The 23,242-nt window shown below is 45.6% G+C and overlaps 2 protein-coding genes and 1 long non-coding RNA gene across 10 annotated transcripts in view; 1 reads left to right on the top strand and 2 right to left on the bottom strand.

The window, feature by feature from the left end:
- Positions 1-2,606, bottom strand: part of HDHD5 (haloacid dehalogenase like hydrolase domain containing 5) — a 12,013-nt gene extending 9,407 nt beyond the window's left edge. Inside the window, exon 1 of one of the 2 annotated variants that reach the window (XM_069964884.1) lies at positions 2,328-2,606. The gene's annotated coding sequence lies outside the window, so the exon portion shown is untranslated. The other variant, XM_069964892.1, reaches the window with a different exon arrangement.
- Positions 2,335-23,242, top strand: LOC138787652 (uncharacterized). The gene is made up of 4 exons (XR_011362421.1): positions 2,335-2,720; positions 3,071-3,123; positions 3,991-4,054; positions 21,589-23,242. It is a non-coding gene; the product is annotated as an uncharacterized lncRNA (long non-coding RNA).
- LOC138787549 (adenosine deaminase 2-like) lies at positions 3,627-20,413 on the bottom strand. 7 transcript variants are annotated; one of them, XM_069964932.1, is made up of 10 exons: positions 11,032-11,308; positions 10,883-10,938; positions 10,744-10,803; positions 8,441-8,651; positions 8,040-8,167; positions 7,671-7,761; positions 5,117-5,225; positions 4,651-4,808; positions 4,365-4,567; positions 3,627-4,004 (listed from the first exon to the last, which is right to left on the bottom strand). In XM_069964932.1, the coding sequence occupies exons 4-10, from the start codon at positions 8,645-8,647 to the stop codon at positions 3,893-3,895; spliced, it is 1,008 nt and encodes a 335-aa protein (XP_069821033.1). In that variant the 5' UTR covers positions 8,648-8,651; positions 10,744-10,803; positions 10,883-10,938; positions 11,032-11,308; the 3' UTR covers positions 3,627-3,892. The 7 variants fall into 7 exon arrangements, with proteins under 7 accessions (XP_069821033.1, XP_069821015.1, XP_069821021.1 ...); XM_069964914.1 differs by lacking the exons at positions 10,744-10,803; positions 10,883-10,938; positions 11,032-11,308 and adding exons at positions 19,141-19,319; positions 19,438-19,880; XM_069964920.1 differs by lacking the exons at positions 10,744-10,803; positions 10,883-10,938; positions 11,032-11,308 and adding exons at positions 19,141-19,319; positions 19,465-19,880.

Genomic DNA, 23,242 nt, shown 5'->3' with positions numbered 1-23,242 from the left:
ACTGGCACTACTATTATACCTCCCCCTGATAGACTGGGACTACTATTATATCTCCCCCCCTGATAGACTGGCACTATTATTATACCCCCCCCCCCCCCGATAGACTGGCACTACTATTATACCTCCCCCTGATAGACTGGCACTATTATTATACCCCCCCCCCCCCCCCCTGATAGACTGGCACTACTATTATACCTCACCCCTGATAGACTGGCAATATTATTATACCTCACCCCTGATGGACTGGCACTACTATTATACCTCACCCCTGATAGACTGGCACTACTATTATACCTCCCCCTGATAGACTGGCACTACTATTATATCTCCCCCCTGATAGACTGGCACTACTATTATACCTCCCCCCTGATAGACTGGCACTACTATTATATCTCCCCCCTGATAGACTGGCACTACTATTATACCTCCCCCCTGATAGACTGGCACTACTATTATACCTCCCCCTGATAGACTGGCACTACTATTATACCTCACCCCTGATAGACTGGCACTACTATTATACCTCACCCCTGATAGACTGGCACTACTATTATACCTCACCCCTGATAGACTGGCACTACTATTATACCTCACCCCTGATAGACTGGCACTACTATTATACCTCACCCCTGATAGACTGGCACTACTATTATACTTCCCCCTGATGGACTGGCACTACTATTATACCTCACCCCTGATAGACTGGCACTATTATTATACCCCCCCCCCCCCCCGATAGACTGGCACTACTATTATACCCAACCCCTGATAGACTGGCACTACTATTATACCTCCCCCTGATAGACTGGCACTACTATTATACCTCCCCCCCTGATAGACTGGCACTACTATTATCCCTCCCCCCTGATAGACTGGCACTACTATTATATCTCCCCCCTGATAGACTGGCACTACTATTATATCTCCCCCCTGATAGACTGGCACTACTATTATACCTCCCCCTGATAGACTGGCACTACTATTATACCTCACCCCTGATAGACTGGCACTACTATTATATCTCCCCCCTGATAGACTGGCACTACTATTATACCTCACCCCTGATAGACTGGCAATATTATTATACCTCACCCCTGATAGACTGGCACTGCCATTATCCCTCCCCCCTGATAGACTGGCACTACTATTATACCTCACCCCTGATAGACTGGCACTACTATTATACCTCCCCCTGATAGACTGGCACTACTATTATACCTCCCCCCTGATAGACTGGCACTACTATTATACCTCCCCCCTGATAGACTGGCACTACTATTATACCTCCCCCTGATAGACTGGGACTACTATTATATCTCCCCCCCTGATAGACTGGCACTATTATTATACCCCCCCCCCCCCCCCGATAGACTGGCACTACTATTATACCCAACCCCTGATAGACTGGCACTACTATTATACCTCCCCCTGATAGACTGGCACTACTATTATACCTCCCCCCCTGATAGACTGGCACTACTATTATCCCTCCCCCCTGATAGACTGGCACTACTATTATATCTCCCCCCTGATAGACTGGCACTACTATTATATCTCCCCCCTGATAGACTGGCACTACTATTATACCTCCCCCTGATAGACTGGCACTACTATTATACCTCACCCCTGATAGACTGGCACTACTATTATATCTCCCCCCTGATAGACTGGCACTACTATTATACCTCACCCCTGATAGACTGGCAATATTATTATACCTCACCCCTGATAGACTGGCACTGCCATTATCCCTCCCCCCTGATAGACTGGCACTACTATTATACCTCACCCCTGATAGACTGGCACTACTATTATACCTCCCCCTGATAGACTGGCACTACTATTATACCTCCCCCCTGATAGACTGGCACTACTATTATACCTCCCCCCTGATAGACTGGCACTACTATTATACCTCACCCCTGATAGACTGGCACTACTATTATACCTCCCCCCTGATAGACTGGCACTACTATTATACCTCCCCCCTGATAGACTGGCACTACTATTATACCTCACCCCTGATAGACTGGCACTACTATTATACCTCCCCCCTGATAGACTGGCACTACTATTATACCTCACCCCTGATAGACTGGCACTACTATTATATCTCCCCCTGATAGACTGGCACTACTATTATATCTCACCCCTGATAGACTGGCACTACTATTATACCTCCCCCTGATAGACTGGCACTACTATTATACCTCACCCATAATCTACCAGGCAGAGACCTTTCTTCTCACCCTTTGGCCACCGTGCACGTCCGTCTCTAAACTGAATCCATGACAGTTACAAAACTACAACTCCCAGCATACACTTACCGGTCCTCTGCCTGCAGTATAGCGCTTAGCCTGATGGGACATGTAGTCCACACCTCCTACCAGGTTCAGGAATTTATTCTCATGATATTCAGTTTTCAATTACATTAAAATGAGAAGCAATTAAACCGAGAACCGGGTGACTATAGACTATTAGCGGATCACTCAGACCCGGAGGAGCCCTCTATATCTATGTCCTCGTAAATCCTGCGTTTAGTTCTGGGGCGGCGGCCATGTTACTGGAGGCCACACATCCTTTCTAATATAATATCTCTGACAATATGGCGCCTGCGCGGGAGACAAACAGGTTCAGCACAACGCGCCCCCTTCCGTGAACCGGACGTCACTGCCTGAGGCGCCGTATAATGACCTAAGGTTTCGTCAGAAATGTCTGAGGTAAAACGAAAGTAAAACCTCCCTGATTCTGTATAGTGAGGGGGGTGGAGATTAATCTTTTATTTCCTCCAATTGTCATTACCACTTATCACCCAGTACGTCTTATAGCCCAAAAAGTCTGATTTTGGTGTAAATATATGGTATACTTTATAAATTCAGTTTTGTGTACTCAGATATATTGCGCCATTGTGTAAATTATATCGCACATCAATTGACTGACTCATAGGTGAAATCTGCTCTGAAAATGTCTCCGTGTCTGAACACGGCCTTATGACAAAGGCGATCAGTCGTCTATAGGATCCGCGGGATTAGCGCTGAACATTTATAATACATATATTGTTGTTTTTCAGACATGGACATGAACCTGGATCCATAGCGGGGACTGAAGCATGGTCGCTGTCATGTACGTATGGTCAGGATTATTTATTAAGACAGTGTTCACGCCCATGTGTCCCTGCTCCAGAGGAGCTTACAATCTAATTCCTAAACACCACTTAAAAATCTCCTCTCTTCCAGTACTTATCAGCTGCTGTATGTCCTACAGGAAGTGGTGTATTCTCTTCAGTCTGACACAGTGCCACCTCTGTCCATGTCAGGAACTGTCCAGAGCAGCAGCAAATCCCCATAGAAAACCTCACCTGCTCTGGAAAGTTCCTGACATGGACAGAGGTGGCAGCAGAGAGCACTGTGTCACACTGGAGGTCATACAGCAGCTGATAAGTACTGGAAGACTGGAGCGTTTTAAATAAAAGTAAACTACAAGTCTGTATAACTTTCTGACACAAAAACGCTGGAGTACCCCTTTAAGTTCCAAGCACTTTAATGAAACTGTAGTTTTGTAACAGATAGAGGTTCCCCTATGCTGCTGTAAAGCACAGACTAAATGATGACCCGGCACCATGCAGCTAATATCATAGTTTCTTTATTAGATTCCACAGATCAATAAAGAGTAAAAGAACTTTCATAACTCCGACGTGTTTCGAACATGTCACGTTCTTTCTCATATCATAGCATAGGTTTATGGTTACTAGACAGGGAGGGATAGGTTGTGATTTTAGTACCGCATCATCTCTTTCTTAGGACACAGTCGCTCTCCTTCCCACTTATAGATACAGATATGAGCTTTTCATCTCCCTTCAGATGTGACTCTCTGTAAGATCTGGTGTCGGGTACTAGAAGTAGCCCTTCTTAAGTTTCTTGGATAACTGTTTTACAAATTGTTCCCATTTCTTTATCCAGATCTTCCTCAGTTTTTTCTTCCTCATTTCAGACAAGGAGCTGAACCTGAAATAAAAGTAGATGTCAGCCGGGCGATCCAGGTGACAAGGGTGCAGGTACTAAGGAACTGCCCATAGCGGCTCTGTCCTCCAAATACTGGGAGCCTGCATAGGACTCCCCAGGTCTTAAAGGGGTTGCTCACCAAAAAAAAATTTTCTTTCATTCATATGAACTAGCTGGACCACCCCAAACAACATTCACAGGTGGGAAAGGTGAAGAGCAGCCATAGTAACTAAGACCAGATGGGGTGTCCTACATTGAATATTTATCTACAACTATGTTCAGATATTGCATTGCCCTGTGGATAACAACTGCATCCCAACCATAGGGTGAAAACTGAAGCAAATTTTCCTGCATGTCACTTACTCTATCGAGTTGATCGCCAGCTGTTTCAGAGTCTTCAGATCGGCCTTATAACCCCCAATCCCCATGAACACCTCATAGAAGTCATAGGACAATCCTTCGTTGCCAAACATGGATGGGTCGTCCGAGCTGATGACCAGAGGATGACCTTCAGCCAGTAGAGCGGCCGCAGGGTGATCGCGCAGGTCCGACACCAAGAGGAGGACCTGCAGGGGAGAGATATAGGTCATGTTATATGGGGATGGAGTCTTGGGTCACATACAAACAAGATGGCGGCGCTATATGAGACCTGATTGGAGATTGGACAGATCTCTAAAGGCACGTCCATCTCCTTAGACATCTCCTTGGCCACAGGGTGTTTGAAGAGGGCAAATCCATGACCGATCCGAGAAGTGTTCAGCAACAAGGCGTCCAGCACATTTATATCTACATCTGTTCCCTGCCAGTCTGTAAATAATAACAGCACATAGTGATATAGTCACGGAAATATCACACACGGCTGTCCTTAAAAGTTACTCAGCAGTGACAATAATATACATGGAAATTACTTCAGCACTGTATGACGGTATTATGGTGGTGGCAACATATAGGTATCCAATTTGTTTGTTGTTTATTGTATATTGTTTGCTGTGCCACTTGGTCCACACTCCACCCATCTAGACGTCCTCCACCTAGATTAAAGTTCTGCTTTCAGTCGGTGACAAGGCTGGGTGGTGGCGGTCATGATTCATGATACCGTAACCTTACTTGCTTACTGGTTTCTCCAGCATGAAAAATATACGGCAGGTCAACTTCCATCTTATTGGGGATGGTGAGGGCTTTTCGCAGCTGGAACAATGACTGACCGAGATCTTCTTGGCCAACCTTACAAACAAAGAGACTGTGTTTGACAAGTATCGGGGGTTAGTGTGTAGGAGCCCCGAATTATTAAACATTCCGAAGGTTGTAACTATACTTGTCGATACCAGGTCAATCCCACATCTATCAATTGTTTTTTACATGCTGTGACTGTTGTTTGTACCTGCATGTATGTGGACACATCATTTGGTAAATGTTCCTAATAATAGTCAAAGAGCCTGCAACAAATCAAGGGGTGGAATGGACCACCGAAGAGTGGAGAGGCAAATAAAAGAAGAAAGATGGAGACCAGCAAGCCTGATAGGCAACATCCAGGCCTTCTATTCCCTGCAGTAGGGGCTGAGAATCTAGGACAGTCTACAAAGCCACATGTCTCGGTTTGTCACAGTGTTTACAGTGGCGGTTCCCTGGAGGACACTGAAGGAGACACAACAAGTACGTTGGCTGTGAAGAAGAAACACCAGGAACACAGGCTGGGGAGAAGAAACACCAGGAACACGGGCTGGGGAGCAGAAACAACAGAAACACAGGCTATAGAGAAGAAATACCAAGAACACGGGCTATGGAGGAGAAACCACAGGAACACGGGCTGGGGAGGAGAAACAACAGAAACACAGGCTATGGAGAAGAAACACCAAAGACACGGGCTATGGAGGAAAAACAACAGGAACACAGGCTGGGGAGGTGAAACACCAAGAACACAGGCTGTGGAGGAGAAACAAGAGGAACTCAGGCTGTGGAGGAGAAACAACAGGAACGCAGGCTATGGAGGAGAAACACCAGAAACACAGGCTGTGGAGGAGAAACAACAGGAACACAGGCTGTGGAAGAGAAACAACAGGAACACAGGCTGGGGAGTTGAAACACCAAGAACACAGGCTGTGGAGGAGAAACCACAGGAGCACAGGCTGGGGAGGAGAAACCACAGGAGCACAGGCTGTGGAGGAGAAACAACAGGAACACAGGCTGTGGAGGAGAAACAACAGGAACACAGGCTGTGGAGGAGAAACAACAGGAACACAGGCTATGGAGAAGAAACACCAAAGACACGGGCTATGGAGGAAAAACAACAGGAACACAGGCTGGGGAGGTGAAACACCAAGAACACAGGCTGTGGAGGAGAAACAAGAGGAACTCAGGCTGTGGAGGAGAAACAACAGGAACGCAGGCTATGGAGGAGAAACACCAGAAACACAGGCTGTGGAGGAGAAACAACAGGAACACAGGCTGTGGAAGAGAAACAACAGGAACACAGGCTGGGGAGTTGAAACACCAAGAACACAGGCTGTGGAGGAGAAACCACAGGAGCACAGGCTGGGGAGGAGAAACCACAGGAGCACAGGCTGTGGAGGAGAAACAACAGGAACACAGGCTGTGGAGGAGAAACAACAGGAACACAGGCTGTGGAGGAGAAACAACAGGAACACAGGCTATGGAGGAGAAACACTAGGAACACAGGCTATGGAGGAGAAACACCAGAAACACAGGCTGTGGAGGAGAAACAACAGGAACAGAGGCTGTGGAGGAGAAACACTAGGAACACAAGCTGTGGAGGAGAAACACTAGGAATATGGGCTGTGGAGGAGAAACAACAGGAACACGAGCTGTGGAGGAGAAACACTAGGAACACATGCTGGAGATGAGAAACAACAGAAACACAGGCTGTGGAGGAGAAACACTAGGAACACGGGCTGTGGAGGAGAAACAACAGGAACACAGGCTGTGGAGGAGAAACAACTGGAATTGGAAGACATTCTGGAACACACTGGAAATCAGGTCTGGAAACAGGACTGAGGATCAGGTTACAGAAACAGCACAGTCTCTTTTTATTCCATGGGCAAAATTACACCCAAACAATCCAAGCAATCAGAGATTACCCGATCCATTACTCTGGAATATGGCTGTAAGACAGTTGTCTATCAATGCCTAATAAACAGAAGAAAGCAGGAAGATTTCTGCAACATGTAGTATCCAAGAAACATCTAGCAGGAAAGGTGACACCTGTGAATGACAAGCGGTGGACATCATCTAGAGAAGGTCGAGAGTCCCTAAAGAGAAAGGCAGAGTCGCCTGTGCCCAGCATTTCCTACATGTCCCCGCACCCAAGTTGGGGCCTTCAGATCCAAACATAGATGAGGATCTGGGTGACTCGTAAAGACTTTGCACAAATTATACGGTAGAGTAAGGCTCAGTTTAGCTGTTATTGGTGTTAGCCATGGTTTGTAGCCAAAACTAAGTAACCATTGTTCTACATGAAAGGTCACAAATTTCATCAGGCTTTAGCGATTGCACTATGGGAATTGATCCAGCATACAGGGTAGAACTAAAGTTGCCTACAAGAATGGTCTCCTGTCTATCTGCACCTTACCTGCTGACTGTATATACAACTACAATGTGTACAGTATATATATCTATTTGATTCATTGTGTTGCAGGTGTAGATGTTTCTTACCAAATCAAAGCCGGCCATGATCTCCGGGAACTGAGACTTGAGCTGTCTGGCATACTGAATGGCCTCCGTCACTACAGAAACATCTTTCTGTCTGAAGGGGAAAGGAACATGATCAGTATTTCTTAAACCTCCATATTGGAAGATCTTTTAAAGGGGATGTTTATTGGTTCACAAACTTTGAATTCTCGTACATTAAATGGATTATTACGGATTAGAAAAGGCACATCTACTTTGTAGTAAAAACAGCACCACCCCTGTCTTCAGGTTGTGTGTTGTACTACAGTAAGCTCCACTGAGTTCAAGGAAGTGCTTCAGAACCTGCCTGTGTAGTCTGGGATTCTATTCCATTTGGTTAGATGTGAGATTTACCGGTTTACATTGTAAATGATCTTTACTCCTAAGAAGTTTGGATGTCCTTTTGTGAATCGATTAGCAATTTCCTGGTACGTATTTATTATCCAAGCGCCATCATGGGTTGTTCCATTCAGCTCGTATAACTGGGGGGGAGACACAGTTCATTAATAATGTCCCTGAACTTACATGTAGCACTAAGGGAAACTCTTAAAGGGGTTATCCTTCATTAGAAAAACATGGCCACTTCCATCCAAAGACAGCACCACTTGTCCCCAGTTCAGGTGTGGTTTGCTCCATTCACTTCAATAGATCTGCGATGGAAACCTGCACTCAAACTGGAGACAAGAGTGATGCTGTGGCCATGTTTTTCTAATGCTGGATAACCCCTTTAAGATTTGTATAATAAAGACACTCACAGGACTGAGCGACGCCCTTAGCTCAACGTACTGAATCTTATCTTGGTAAAGCTGTTTTAGGCCCTCGTAGATATAGTCCTTGAAGACAGGGACGTACTTCATGAGGCCAGAGCCAGTGCTAAAAGCCTCCTCAAATTTTCTCCATACTACGTCTTGGGAGGGGTAGTCCAGCTCCGGAGTGTCCGTTATCAATGTCAGCTTACGCATCAGGCTGAAATAAAGGAACATACAGTTGCCCCACTGGAATAAACAGTCCCCAATGGATAGAATGGAATGGATAGATAGAAGGGGTACTCCAGCAAAAAAAAAAAAAGATTTCAAATCCACTGGTTTTAGAAGTTATATTGATTTGTAAGTTGCTGGTTTCCTGCAAAGGCGCACACCTCTTTAAACATCCAGTGTATGCTGCTCTGCAACAGGCTGAAAATTTTTTTGCCTGTTTTTGGCATAATCGGGGTGCAAAAATCGCCCCCCTCACCTCCCATGTGTTGCAGAATGTGAAAACTTGAAAAAATGGCACAGTTTTTATGCACTGGGAGTCCCTGTGCAAAAAGTTGAATTTGCATGTTTGTGCAGGCTTTAAAAAATGTATCTCTATGTCTATAAAAGATACTAAAGAATAAAAGAAAAAAATGCTAATACTTGTATAAAATGGATAATGTAAAGAGATAACCTGAATGAGTCAAACTAAACCTGATACTAAAGATGTAAGTAAAGCAGCCAATATATACTGTGATCCAAAATCATAACAAATCCTCTAACATTGTGAATCAGGATCCTGACGTGTTTTGAGGTATATACCCGTCTCTTCATCAGGTGCCCAGATACCCTATAGTAACGTAGGTGGCGGAAGGTTTGGCCAACCCCCTAGCCATTGCACTTACTCATTGTTTTGTACAATTTTTTTCATTATATAATATTGATCTAAACATGCAACATGGAAATGTGCAGTATTCTGATATAATTCGCACCACTAACTGTTTGCACCACATTTATTAGGTGTTTTAGACCCTTTTCTCTGGCAGGTGCGTTCAGATGTTGGTGTGGTCACTATGTGCTGATCTGAGATGAGGAGACTTCTCCATACAGGACGGCATTATTGTAATGCCTCTTGCTTTTGTTATCTATCTTTCACCATCCCCAAAACATGTCGGGATGTGATGAATATCTATGTTTTTCATCTTTCCACATTTTGCTGTGGCATTTCTGCTATTCACACTATACTCCATTAGTACGTACGTACTCTTATCAGTCATTACCCTTATGTATCCTCAGCGGCTGACTGTGTGACCTTTTTTTTTTTTTTTTTTTAACTTTTCTTTTATTATAACATCTACATATATACAAAAAAAAGTACCAAATGGTTCTTATTTCCTTACAGGTACTGCCCCAACAACAATTACAGCAAAAGATAATAATTAAACCAACACATTCATTCCAACCCCCCCCCCCCCCCACCAAGAGAGACGAGGAGCGAGAAGGCGAGAGAAAGAAATAAAGAGAGAAAAAAAAAAAATAATAAAAATAAATGGCAAAACCAATACAAGAGAAGTGATAAGTTTACACTGTTTTCCATCTTTCCCAGATATTGCAATGATTTTTACAAGCCCTGGGGGAAGTGAATTTTGCTCTATATTCCTCAGAATTACATATTCTTTCTGTTAGCTCGATCCTTTCCTCTAACACCGGGGCTCGTGTGTTAAACCACTTCCTCGCTATTAATACCTTAGCCAGTGCTGTAAGTTTATTCAATAGAGTACCACTCCTTCCATCATGTCCGAACCCCGACAGCAGAACTTTACATACATCATCCCCCAACTCCAAATTTTTCCTCCTCTCCACATAGTTCTTAATTGATTCCCAGAAATCTCGGACTACTGGGCATTCCCACAATAACATATATGGATAAGTGTGTTAAGTAACACCATGTACCAAATAGTTCAATTAATCCCAGCAATATAAACAACAATAACAAGAGTAGGATATGCTTAATTGGAGAGTATTTATTCAGGTGACACCTTCACCAATATATACAAATATTTACAGATAAGATCATTAATCAAAATTACGCACACTGTCGTGCCGTTCTTTCTCTATGTCGGGATATGTCTAGTACAGTCCGGTGCTTGTAATAGTCCATTAATTATAACCAAAATTAGCAAGCAAACGGTTTTAAACAAACAAATCTACACCGTGAGGCTATTACTAGATTGTGACAATGTAATACAGTTAGGTATAATACATAGTACACATATAGTTAGAGGACTGTAGGTAATAACAAGCACAGCGATGTGGCTACTCACTATACCGTAGTTAGAAGCAGTGGGAGGGATGGTCCTCGGTAGCAGTGGCTACAATAGACCCTGTAGAGAATACATATGTTGCTATCAATATGGATATGTCGATACCACCATGTTATAGAAGAAGTGTAATTATACTCACGGTTATCCCTCTATGCTTTATGTTTCTGAGTGAGTGCCCCGTGTTCCTTGGAATTTCTGCCCACAGAGGAAAAGTGTTGTATAGTGGTAAATACCCTCATACAGTTAATAGTGTTGCATACTGTAGTGCAGAACAAGTAGGGAACTTACGTAGCTGTCCTGTGTCAGTAGAGACTTGTCCTCCCGCGGTCCTGCAGTGGCAGATAGACGGGAGCGCTCGCGGCCGTATAATGTGGTTAAGAGGCCGCGCGGTCACGGCGCGTCTGACGTCATCGGGCCGTTTGGGAGCGCGCCAAGCTGCCGACACTCCCCGTGCACGCCCTTCGGGGAGTGTTCACTCTCTGTTGGTAAACAGAGTAGTGATGCGCCTGGTCAACTGCGCTCTCACGTGCCCGAGATGAAAGCAGAACACAGGAATAGTGTAATCCTGTGCAATTGTACATGAAGTATGGTAATGATGTTAGGGTCCCTAACCCCCCCTAAATGGATTAAGGATAAAGGGAGTGAGTTAGCATGTAGGGATTGATAAATAAGGCATTGGGGTCTACAATTCCCTGATATGCCCTACTCTATGATCCCTATAGCCTAGGTGGGGTGGCCGCCCTAAAAAGGGCGGTCCCACTCTGGAACCTAAGCTAGTGCCCCCTGAAATACCCTAATAGACTAATAAGGAAACCAGCTCCACTGTCTTGTAGAGGGTCCACTGGGCCCTTCCCTGACTACCTACGTTCAGCTGGTAGTACCTGGATGGGGGGGGGCTGTATGTCTAGGGTATGCAGGAGAAAGGGGGCAGTCGGGGGGGGGGGGGAAGGGGTGGAAAGGACGGTAGGTATTGTAGAGTAGGAGGAGAAAAGCAGGGAGAACACAAGGGGGGAGGGATGATTGTTATATAAAGCAAGCAAAGTTTAACAGCTCGTTAAGCCCTTTCGGTGCTAAGGTCTGGAGTGTATATGTCCATCTTGTTTCACGTTGTAACAGTAGTCTGTCCATATCCCCCCCTCTAGGAGATGGTTTAAGGCTGTCAATTGCTATAAAGCTAATGCACGTAGGATACCCTCCGTGACATTTAACTACATGTGTGGCTATTGGAGTGTCCCTTTTGTTCCTTATGTCACCAATGTGCTCTAAAATTCTTCTACGCCATGGTCTTAATGTCTTTCCTACATATTGCATAGAACAAGTGCAAATGGCCAGGTAAATAACCATCATTGTGCTACAATTCATGAAGCTTTTAATTTGATAGGTCTCCCCTGTCATGGAACTAGAGAAGGTCCTTGTTTTCATCACAAAGGAGCAGGCCTTACAGTGTCCACATCTATGACAACCAATGGGTAGTGGTATGGTGTCCAACCATGTGTATGGTGTCATAGGGGCTGTCAGGTGACTCATCATGACCGTGTCCCCTATACTCCGTCCTTTCCTGTATGTAATTTTAGGGTGGTCACCTATGACCTCCTTGATTTCCGGGTCAAGAGTGAGCACTCCCCAATGTTTATGTATAATGTCCCTCACTTGTTGGGCTTCAGCATCAAATGTACCTATAATACGGATAGGTTCCTTATTGTCCGGTTTCTGTTTAGGAATAAGGAGATCCCCCCTTTCTTTATTTTTAGCTATCTGGAAAGCTGTTCTCAGTGTGTAATCTGGATAGCCTCTCGCTCTGAATCTGTGTCTAAGGTCTCTGGCTTGAGCAAAGAAATCGGTTTCATTTGAACAGTTTCTCCTCAGGCGGAGATATTGGCCCTTAGGTATGCCTCGTTTTAATGGGGTCGGGTGATAGCTCTCCCACCTGAGGAGACTGTTTGTGGCCGTGTCTTTTCTGTATATAGTTGTTTCAAGGTACCCCCGTTGTGTTTTTGAGATCCTGACATCTAAGAATGTGATCGAGTCATTTTGGGTTTCATATGTGAAGGCTAGGCTAATATGATTCTTGTTTAGAGAGGTCATGAAGTTGTCAAAGTCTGTTTTCAAACCTGACCATAAAATGAAAATATCGTCTATAAATCTAGACCAGGTGAGTACCCAGCTACCAAAATGTTCGCGTTCGTCACTTAGGGCTATGGTGGCCTCCCACCAGCCCAGGAGGAGATTAGCGTACATGGGGGCACAAGGGCTCCCCATCGCGGTCCCCCTGAGCTGGTGGAAGTATCTGCCATCAAAAAGAAAAAAATTTCTGGTTAAAATGAATTTGAGTAGATCCAGCACAAAATGATTGTGTGCCTGGCAATGTGTGCCCCTTGTGGAGAGGTAGTACTCTACGGCTTTTAGTCCCCATTCGTGTGGAATCGAAGAATAAAGTGACTCTACATCAATACTGGTCAGCATAACCTCCGGTTCGATAATGAGATGCTCTAAGTTTTGCAAGAGATCCATAGTATCCCTCGTGTAGGAGGGCAAAGTCATTACAAAATCCCGTAGGACTTTATCCACATAAATACCCAAATTGTGTGATATACTCCCTATTCCTGACACTATAGGTCTACCTTTTAGGGGTGTGGTGCCCTTGTGTATTTTCAGGAGTGCGTAAAAGGTTGAAGTTGTGGGTGTCCTAGGGTATAGAAATCCAAATTCGTTGTCATCTATGAGGTCACTGTCTTTAGCTGCCATCAGTAGGTTTTTAAGTTCTCTCCTATAGATATCTGTCGGATTAGACGGTAGTATCTCATAAGTCTCCCTGTCGTCCAAAAGTCTGCGGCACATCTGTATGTACTTATTTCTGTCCATGATCACTATATTTCCTCCCTTGTCCGCTGCTTTTATTATTATTTGCGGATGTTTTTGTAAATCTCTTAGGGCCAGTTGTTCTTCTTTGGACAGGTTATGACGTTGGGGGCTGGGAGTGATGTGTTGAATGTCCCTCGTGACTAAATCCAAGAACACTTCAATGCAGGAGATGTCCCCCACAGGTGGAAATTTGGTACTTTTTAGTCTGCAGTCTGTAAAAGGGCCGGTGCCCCTGTCCATGATGTTACTATCCAAGAGCGCTGTCAGGTCTCTTACCCCTGGCAAATCCTCCAGGTTGATGCCCAATTCCTGGCAGTCCTTTTTGTCCTTGGTCCTAAAAATCTTGTGCCATTTTAATTTCCTCGTGAATAAATGAAGGTCCTTGGTCCAAGTAAATGAGTCAAAATGTGTGGTTGGGACAAATGACAGTCCTTTTGATAGGACTGATTGCTGTTGTTCTGTGATTGGGATATTGGAGAGGTTAATGACCTGAAGTACACCCTGTTCTACCGTCTTTGTTGTTTTTTCTCCCTGAATGGTTGCTGACGTGTGGGTGGGCCATATCTTCCCCTCCCCCGTCCTCTGGCAAAAAAAGAAGGTTGTGTACTATGTATTATACCTAACTGTATTACATTGTCACAATCTAGTAATAGCCTCTGCGCCCCTGATGAGGTCACGTTTACTGGTGACTGAAACGCGTTGGGCGAGGCACAAATAAGTGACTATTTGGATTAACATTACATGACAGTGATTGGTGTGATTGACTGCCATACTCATATCGAAACGGGATAGAGTTATTGTCTTGGCGTGACCATCACGGTGTAGATTTGTTTGTTTAAAACCGTTTGCTTGCTAATTTTGGTTATAATTAATGGACTATTACAAGCACCGGACTGTACTAGACATATCCCGACATAGGGAAAGAACGGCACGACAGTGTGCGTAATTTTTGATTAATGATCTTATCTGTAAATATTTGTATATATTGGTGAAGGTGTCACCTGAATAAATACTCTCCAATTAAGCATATCCTACTCTTGTTATCATTCCCACAATAAGTAAAAAAAAGTCTGCTTCTTCACTCTGACATTTAGGACAAGTGGAGTCTCCCCTGCAGTTTCTGTTGAACAGGCCAAGTGGGGACAAATATAACCTGTATAAAATCATATATTGAATCAACCTATGTGCGGGATAACTCGAAACGTGTTGAATATTACTAGCCGCATGCCTCCAAGCATCATCCGAGATAATGCCAATCCTAAGTGCCCATTTCTCCCTTACACTATCCAAAACAAAATCCCCTTTTTCTTTAACTAGCATTTTATAAATTTTGGCTAAATATCTAGTGGTTGGTCCCTAATAAAATCTACCAAACAGTGCGACTCCACTCCCCAATTTACACTTAAGTCTGTTGCTTTAAAAGCGTGACAGAGTTGAAAATACCAAAGCCCCTGTGACTTAGTTAAAGCATAACCCTCCTGAAACTCAGAGATGGGCAACAGCTCCCCGTCTCTCACTATCTGTGACATATATTTTACCCCCTTAACTAACCAAAATTGAAAATCCTGTGATTTTAAAAATTCTGTTAAATAAACATTACCCCAAAGGGGAGAGAAAGTCAAACACCCCTTAATTCTACATATGCGTTTTAAAGACTTCCAGGTTTTTAAATATAACTCTGCCTGTGATAAAGTTTTAATACCCCCAAACCCAGCCTCCAACCCAACAAAAACATCCTCATATCCCCACCTGACCTGCCCCATAATATATTGAATCACAGGGGAGACTCTCCACTTCTTCAAGAGCTGGGCGCCTATTGCCAGAAAATAGAGCTGAAAATCGGGGAGAGACATGCCCCCCTCTCCCCCAGACCGTGTCCAGACATGGTACCTTATTCTTGGTCTTCTCTTACCCCAAATGAAAGAATTTATTCCCCGGGATAACCTCCCAAACCAACGTTCAGGTATCCAAACAGGGGAAGAGTATAGTACGTACAAAATCTGGGGGAGAAGAGTCATCTTCACAATTGCTATCCGATCGGCCATGGAAATGGGCATTTTTGACCAAAAATCAATCTTACTATTGATCTTGGCCATCAAGGGGTTCAGGTTCAAAGGGATAAACTTATCTATAGTAGGGCCAATCTTAATCCCCAAATAATCCAGGGACTCCTCTGGTCCGAGAACGTGGACCAGAGATGTCTGTATATGGGATTTCCCCCCTAACGGCATTAGTGAGGACTTCCCCCAATTGATTTGTAACCCTGAGTACCTCCCAAACTTAGAGATAATTTCAAACACATTATGAAGAGTGCCCTCCGCCCCCCTCAAAAAAAGGATGACGTCATCCGCATATAAGAGAAATTTTTCATTAAGGCCTTTTACTCCGAACCCCTCCACCCCGGGTGAATTCCTAAGTAGTATGGCCAATGGTTCTAAAAAAAAAAGCGAACAACAAGGGGGACAGAGGGCACCCCTGCCTTGTACCCCTCTCTAATGTAAACCATTCTGTAAACTCTGCGTTTACTGAAACTTTGGCTACAGGCCAAGCGTAGAGTAATTTAATCCATTTCACGAAATTCTCACCCAAATCAAAGGCCCCAAGTACCCGCCATAGGAACCCCCACTCCACCCTGTCAAATGCCTTCATTGCGTCAAGCGACAGGATGGAGCGGGGGGCCCCGTCTTCAATTTGTAAATTCGCGAAGGTCCTGGCTATATTATCGTGAATGACCCTACCTGGCACAAAGCCGGTCTGCTCGATACCTATCTGCTTAGGGGCAATCCTCCCCAGCCTAATAGCCAGAACCTTCGCCAATATCTTACAGTCACAGTTTATGAGCGAGATAGGGCGATAGGATTCAATTTTTAGTGGATCCTTATGTTTTTTCTCAATTAGCACTATAGAAGCCTCCCTCATTGAGGGCGGAAGGGCACCATTTTCCAAGGATTCATTACATATCTCTGTTAAGTAAGGAAGAAGTAGATCAGCAAATTCCCTATAGATATCAAAAGGGAGACCATCAGTACCTGGCGAGGATTGACCATTAAAGCTGTCCAATGCCAATTTAAGGTCATCTACCGTGATTGGGGCATTAAGTTCCCCCTTTAATAAGGGATCCAGTTTAGGGAAAGGGAGGGGACCCAAAAAATCATCAATTTCTGTCTCGGAGCAAACCACCTCTCTCCTATATAATTCTGCAAAAAAATCATAAACAACCTGTTTAATAACCCCCGGATCGTTAGCGACCCCCCTATCCCCATTGATTGAGGCCATTATGGGTTTCCTATTCTCGTGCTCCTTAATTATAGATGCTAAATACTTGCCCGGTCTTCCAGATTCCAGGAAGTGTTTCCTACCTTTAAAAAAAATATTATGCTGTGCCTTACTAAGAAGGAAGGCAGAGTACTCCTTCTGGGCGTCCCTTACTACCTGCCCATTTGCTTGAGAGGAATTGTGGGCAAACTCGTTTTCTGCGTCATCCACCATTTTCTTTAAACCAAGCTCTTTCTCACGGAATACTCTCCTCTTGTAATTAATCTCTCTATGTAGTAATCCCCTAAGGTACGCTTTCAAGGAGTCCCACACAAAAATAAAAAAAATGCGACAAGCCCCTATTAATTTCCCAGAAGTGCTTGATCTCATCTCCGATCATGTCCTTCCTATCAATAATAGTTAGCCAATAAGGATTAATTCTGGGGGACCTATTCAAAGAGCTCTTATTCCAAGGACCCCTGATAGAAACAAGAAGAGGGGAGTGATCGGAGATGGACCGGGCCTCATACGCTATTCTAGACACCCACCCCAACATTGACTCGTTACATAGCGCAAGATCAATTCGTGATGCTGCCAGGTGGGAGGAACTAAAGCATGAAAACACCTGTTCCTCCCCCCGTAAACACCGCCAAACATCCCTCCAGCCACTTTCAGACATAAATTTCCCCAGGGGAGACCTGGCCGAGGAATTGGACTGAAGCTTCCCCCTTCTATCCTGTACAGGGTCTAAGACACAATTAAAGTCCCCACAAATAATCAGTGGAATATCACCCCTTTCCAAACCAAATTTAACTAACTCAACTAGGACATGCGAGGAGAATGGGGGAGGGATATACAGGCAGGCTATGATCATTTCTGTATTAAATACTATAGCGTGGATAAATATGTATCTACCTCTGGGATCTATTTTTTTACCAATAAGTTGAAAAGGAATTCTGCTGTGTATGAAGAGGGAGACACCTGCCGAATAGCTCGAAAAAACAGAATGGTATGAGTGGCTCGCCCATCTGCATCTCAACCTATCCAACGAGTCCAACGTACAGTGAGTCTCCACAAAGCCTACCAGGCCTGGCAAGTGCTTTTGAACCACATCAAACACAGCCCGCCTCTTTACCCGATCCCCCAGACCCCTCACATTCCAAAAGAAAAACTTAAGGACATCCCCCATGACAAGATAAAAAACGCAGAAAAAGCAACCAAACCCAAAAGAGAAAGACCAAAGAAAAAAAAACAAAAACAAAAACAAAAAAGATCAATTCCTAACCTCTCTCTCCCCGCTTCCCTCCCCCCCAATCCCCCACCCCCGCACCCCCCCATGCCCCCCCAAACTCGAAAGAGCAAGGAGAGCTCTATACTACCCGTCATACCGCTCTTTCCCGCCCCCTTAGCCCCCCAGAACCGCCGCCCCTACAAAATAACACAGGATAAGTATTAAGCAGTCATAAGCCCTCGCTCTCCAACCAAGAGAAAGCGTCCTGCGACCTGGCAAAAAAATGTACTGTGTCCTTATACGTCACTCTCAGTTTTGCCGGAAAAATTAGGGAGAATGATATCTCCGCCTGATGTAGTCTCTTTTTGATGGCTCTAAATGACATCCGCTTCGCCTGAGTCGCCCTTGACAAATAAGAAAAGAACACAATTTTTCCTCCATTATACATGATCACTTTCTGTCTGGCAAGTTTAAGGATAGTGTCTCTGTCCCCTAAACACAGGGTTTTAATGAGCATCGTCCTAGGGGGGCTGCCTGGAGGAAGAGGTTTGGACCCGATGCGCTCTCTCCAGCGCAAACAGAGAGGAGAATGACTCCTGGCCGAACGTGTCCAGTAACCACGCAGAGCAAAATTTGATTGGATCACCAGCTTCCACCCCCTCAGGGAGGCCAAGGATCCTGACATTTGCTCGTCTGGAACGATCCTCCAGTTCAGTCAATTTCTCCCTGGTGCTGGACAGCTGATAGTTAAAATCATCCATTTTGCTCTTCAGCTCCCCCACCTCACTCTCTATTGTAGGAATGGATTTTTCAAAGTGTGAAACTTTCTCTCTCATCTTATTCATGTCTCCTCTGATAAAGCTAATATCAGCTGATAATGCTCCCACCGTGAGCGTTAAGTCAGAGAGGGACTTATTACAAGTTTTCAACTCAGAGAAAATAGTATCCAGTGTAATATTAGGAGCAGAGTCCTGACTGCCCAGCACCAGAGACTGATCTCCCTCCTCATGCAACACTGCAAATCTTGACCCAGCAGGTTCAACTCTTACGGAAGCAGGAGAGGCAGAGGGGGTGCTGTTCATTTTTCCTGTCCCACCTGGGGATTTGAGGAACTTATCCATTTGTGGTGGGGGGTTGCTCTTAGATTTTTTCGTTGTCCCTTTTCCGGACATTTTTTTTTTTCCCTTTCTTCCCCCTTTATCCCAGCCTACAAAATCCACCACAGATCCTATGAACAGACAAAAGAGGGGTTAACTGCCCGGCAAACAAAAGATATAATATGCCTTATGCAAAGCTTCAGTAACAGTGCGTTCCTGCACAAATCATAAGATAGCAATTATGCTTACTGCTGCACCAGTCTCTAGTCCAGTCACCTCCAGTGGTTCGCTCCTCCCAGAGCAGTATACCTCCCCGTTGAATCCTGACCACAGCAGATGAAACAGCACGGCAAGAGCACAGTGTCCAAGCAGTCGGGTTTCGTCCAGGGCTAGCCGACATGCATCGGCGTCACGGGGGCTTAAGAAGAGATGTCACGTGACCCGCCAAGGCCGGCCGTTCCATTTGCCCGCTTCAGCATCTGCTAGACCCCAGAGTCTTTGGTACCTGCTTAGCCTCCACAGGCTGCGATGGTCCAGTCCGGCTCGAAACAGACTGCTCCCCCGTTTTGTGGCCATATTCCGGAGCTGGCAGTTCAACTACACCATTCAGGCAGCAGCGAGGACATCCCGGGGGCCTCGGGCGGACAGACTAGCCAGATCGTCAGCGCATGAGCCAGGTGAGGGAGCGGCGACACCAGGAAGCCAGGGGGAGGAGCACAGAGCCGTTCGTCCTACATCCTGACGTGACGGCCCCCCCTCACTTCTGACTGTGTGACCTTAGGTTTGTTTGTTATGACTTCATTCCATGTCTGGGAACCCGACCCGGCTTATATGTGGATTCACGCATCAAGATATGTTTACTCTGTATTTTTATTACCTACATTTTATCTCCTTATTCAATATATTTACAGTGGCCTGTTAGTCATGCCTTACTACATACATGACCCCTCTGCTGCCAGTGTCAGGAACTGCAGTGCTGCTCAAGCCCTGGTTCAGGCACCGTTATATATCTGTGTGCAGTGTGGACAGTACTGAGCCTCCCTTGATGTATATTATCTTGCATTAGAAGAGACATTACACTTAGGGACACAAGCAAAGGAATATGCTGTTTAGTTACTACACTCTCTTATCCCCTCACTGACCTTCTATCGAACTCAGTGACGTTCACCAGGCTTTTTCTGTAAGTCTCAAGAAGGAGCCACTCAGAGCAGCCGGATGGCAGGTTCCCCACCGGGGCCGGCTTGGAGAACTTATATCTGACTCCCCCCGTGCTTAAGAAGCAGATGTAGCAGTCCGGTTGATAGGAGGCGTTCTTCACCAGCCACTCTGCATTCACAAATGCCGACTCGTGTATATGCAGAGCGCCCCCTGTGGGTCATAATATGAAAACAGTCACCTTTATATATAAATTCTGTATCCAGTGTAATGTTAAAGGGGTACTCAAGTGGGGGGGCACTTTTTACTGGGACTGGGGAGGAGGTGACCGAGGAAAAAGACGTCCACTCACCTCCCCGGTTCCAGCGGCGGGTCCCGCATTGTGGCGCTCCGGTGCCTGGTTCCCGGCCGCTTCCGGGTGTCGGACGCGGGCCCGAGACGTGACGCTCAGCCACTCAGTGAAGGAGGCGGGATCCGTTTCAAGTCCGCTCAGATCCCGCCTCCTTCACTGAGTGGCTGAGCGAACCTGAGACGTCATGTCTCAGGCCCGTGTCAGACACCCGGAAGCGGCCGGGCACCGGAGCGCCGAGAGGCGGGACCCGCTGCTGGAACCGGGGAGGTGTGTGGACTTCTTTTTTCTCGGCCACCTCCTCCCCGGTCCCAGTCAAAAAGTGTCCCCCCCCCCCACTGGAGTACCCCTTTAAAAAATAAAATGTGGGATGCTCATCTGCCTAATGTCTCACAGTGCCCAGGTCACTGCTTCTCACCATTCTCCGACACCCAGGAAACGAGTGCTCAGAAAACTTATCAGCTGCTGTATGTCCTGCAGGAAGTAGTGTATTCTCTCCAGTCTGACACAGTGCTCTCTGCTGCCACCTCTGTCCATGTCAGGAACTGTCCAGAGCAATAGCAAATCCCCATAGAAATCCTCTCCTGCTCTCTAGACTGGAAAGAATACATCACTTCCTGCAGGACATACGGTAGCTGATAAGTACGTGAAGAATTGAGATTTATTTTTACTAGAAGTAAATTATAGATCTCGGCATCTTTAGTTCAAGGCCCCAGTATCGTGTAATAGGTGGCATACAGTCGTATCGGTCACCACTCACCTTTGGGCATCTCTCGCAGAATACTAAACACTTTGCTCTTCCTGATGTACTTCTGAGCCTTGAAGAAGTGCATGCTGGGAGGGAAGATGTCGGTGCGTATGGCCTCATCCATTTCTTCCCTCTTTATTTCCATCAGGTACTTATTGGCATGCTCTTCTTCTTCCTCCAAGAAGATTTTGCCCCCGACTCTGTAGGAATCCTCCAGCTTGAAAAGACTCTCCCTCCTACTCGGTAAATGGAAGGCGCATCCAAGACTGACCAAGGAGAGAAGAAAGATCCAGGACAGCAACATCTTTATCTTACAGCTGGAGTAAAGAAGATGCAAATGTAAGCAGGGTTATATATTAGAACGTCCTCTCTCCACGTCATTCACGGACAGCATCAGGCACCATCACATGGGCAACTATTGTTCTGTATTCGTCTCATTGCCACGTCAACCAACACATTTATCATACAGTTACCTCTCTGCCCGGTCATTCTGCTCTGCAGTTCTTTCATGCCCATGGGCGGAAGACTATTTAGTTTCTCAACAACTTACATAGTTCCCTAACTTGTAATAGTATGTTTTCTTGAGAGAGAGGCGTTCAGGACCCTTCTAAAGTTGTTCCACGAGTCAGCCATCACAACATCGTATGGAAGAGAGCTCCATAGTCTAACTGCTCTTACAGTAAAGAATCACAATCTGTCATGATGGTGGAGCCTTCTTTCCACTAGATCAGGGGTGCTAAGGGGTGTTGGGGATACAGCAGGGGTCACGGAACGGCCGGTCTCTGAAATGATCATCCCGGCCAATACTGCAGTACCGACCGGATGATCTTTCCTGCTGCAGAGGTCTGATGCGGGCGCATCCATGCGCGCCTGCATCAGAACGCTCCACTGCACGCTATTGAGCGTGCGGCCGCAGCCACTCGCTCAATAGTGTGCACTGACAGGGTTTTCTACAGCCGCTATTCACTGAATAGCGTCCGCAGAAAACTGACATGTCGGTTCTTTGCGGCACCGCGAGAGATCCCGGCTGGAGCGTATACTATGGGGGGCATTTATTAAGTCCGGCATTTTTTACGCCGGACTTATAAATGCCCCCGCAGCTCCGGCGCTACGGAGATTTATGTAGAGGCGGACTGCCTCTACATAAATCCCGTGCGCACCGCCGAAAACCTACGCCAGCTGAGGACTGGAGTAGGTTTTCGGCGTACATTTGGGCGGAACGGATGGTAAATCGCGCGGACTCTGAGTCCGCACCCTCCGTTCCGCCCACTACACGCCCCCTTTCCGCCCCCCTGGCGTACTCGGCGGAAAGTGCCGATTTGCGAATATTTTATTCGCAAATCGGCCATTTTCGAATAAAAAAATACGCAAATCGTCACTTTCCGCCGAAAATCATCCGTTCGCCGGATGATACATGTGGCCCTAAGTGTATACACTCCGGCCGGGATCCCATAGACGGCTATGTAATGTATATTTTAGTAATAATCATGGCCGTTGTACAAAGGCCATGGTTTTACGAAAATATATGTTGTGTGAACATAGCCTTATACTGTATTCATTTTCAAGAATAGTTTTAGTGCCGGACAATCTTTTCCATATCTAGGGATGTAGGGAAAAAGATTCATAATACGTCACTGTTTGCTGTATGAACGCTGTCTCATTAACCACATGATAAAAGACATGACTGTGCGCTCTGCCATCATTATTCATGTGTAAATGTATGCTGTACATGTTTCTGTTTTAATGAGGCATTGAATTCTGCATTTTCTATGCTTTGTTCTTTGACCAGACCACCCCCATAA

This window comes from Dendropsophus ebraccatus, chromosome 1 (genome assembly GCF_027789765.1).
Source record: "Dendropsophus ebraccatus isolate aDenEbr1 chromosome 1, aDenEbr1.pat, whole genome shotgun sequence".
In the NCBI taxonomy this organism is placed as follows: Eukaryota; Metazoa; Chordata; class Amphibia; order Anura; family Hylidae; genus Dendropsophus; species Dendropsophus ebraccatus.
This window is presented reverse-complemented; position numbering and strand designations above follow the sequence as displayed.

Bases quoted from the DNA above. Each gene is read 5' to 3' on its own strand.
- LOC138787549 (XM_069964900.1), bottom strand. From the start codon at position 19,764: ATGGCCACAAAACGGGGGAGCAGTCTGTTTCGAGCCGGACTGGACCAT. The intron at 8,652-19,693 runs GTACCAAAGACT...CCTTTATTTCAG, and splicing joins AGCCTGTGGAGGCTAAGCAG to CCTGATGCGTAAGCTGACAT. The intron at 5,226-7,670 runs GTAAGAAACATC...TTTGTTTGTAAG, and splicing joins TCATGGCCGGCTTTGATTTG to GTTGGCCAAGAAGATCTCGG.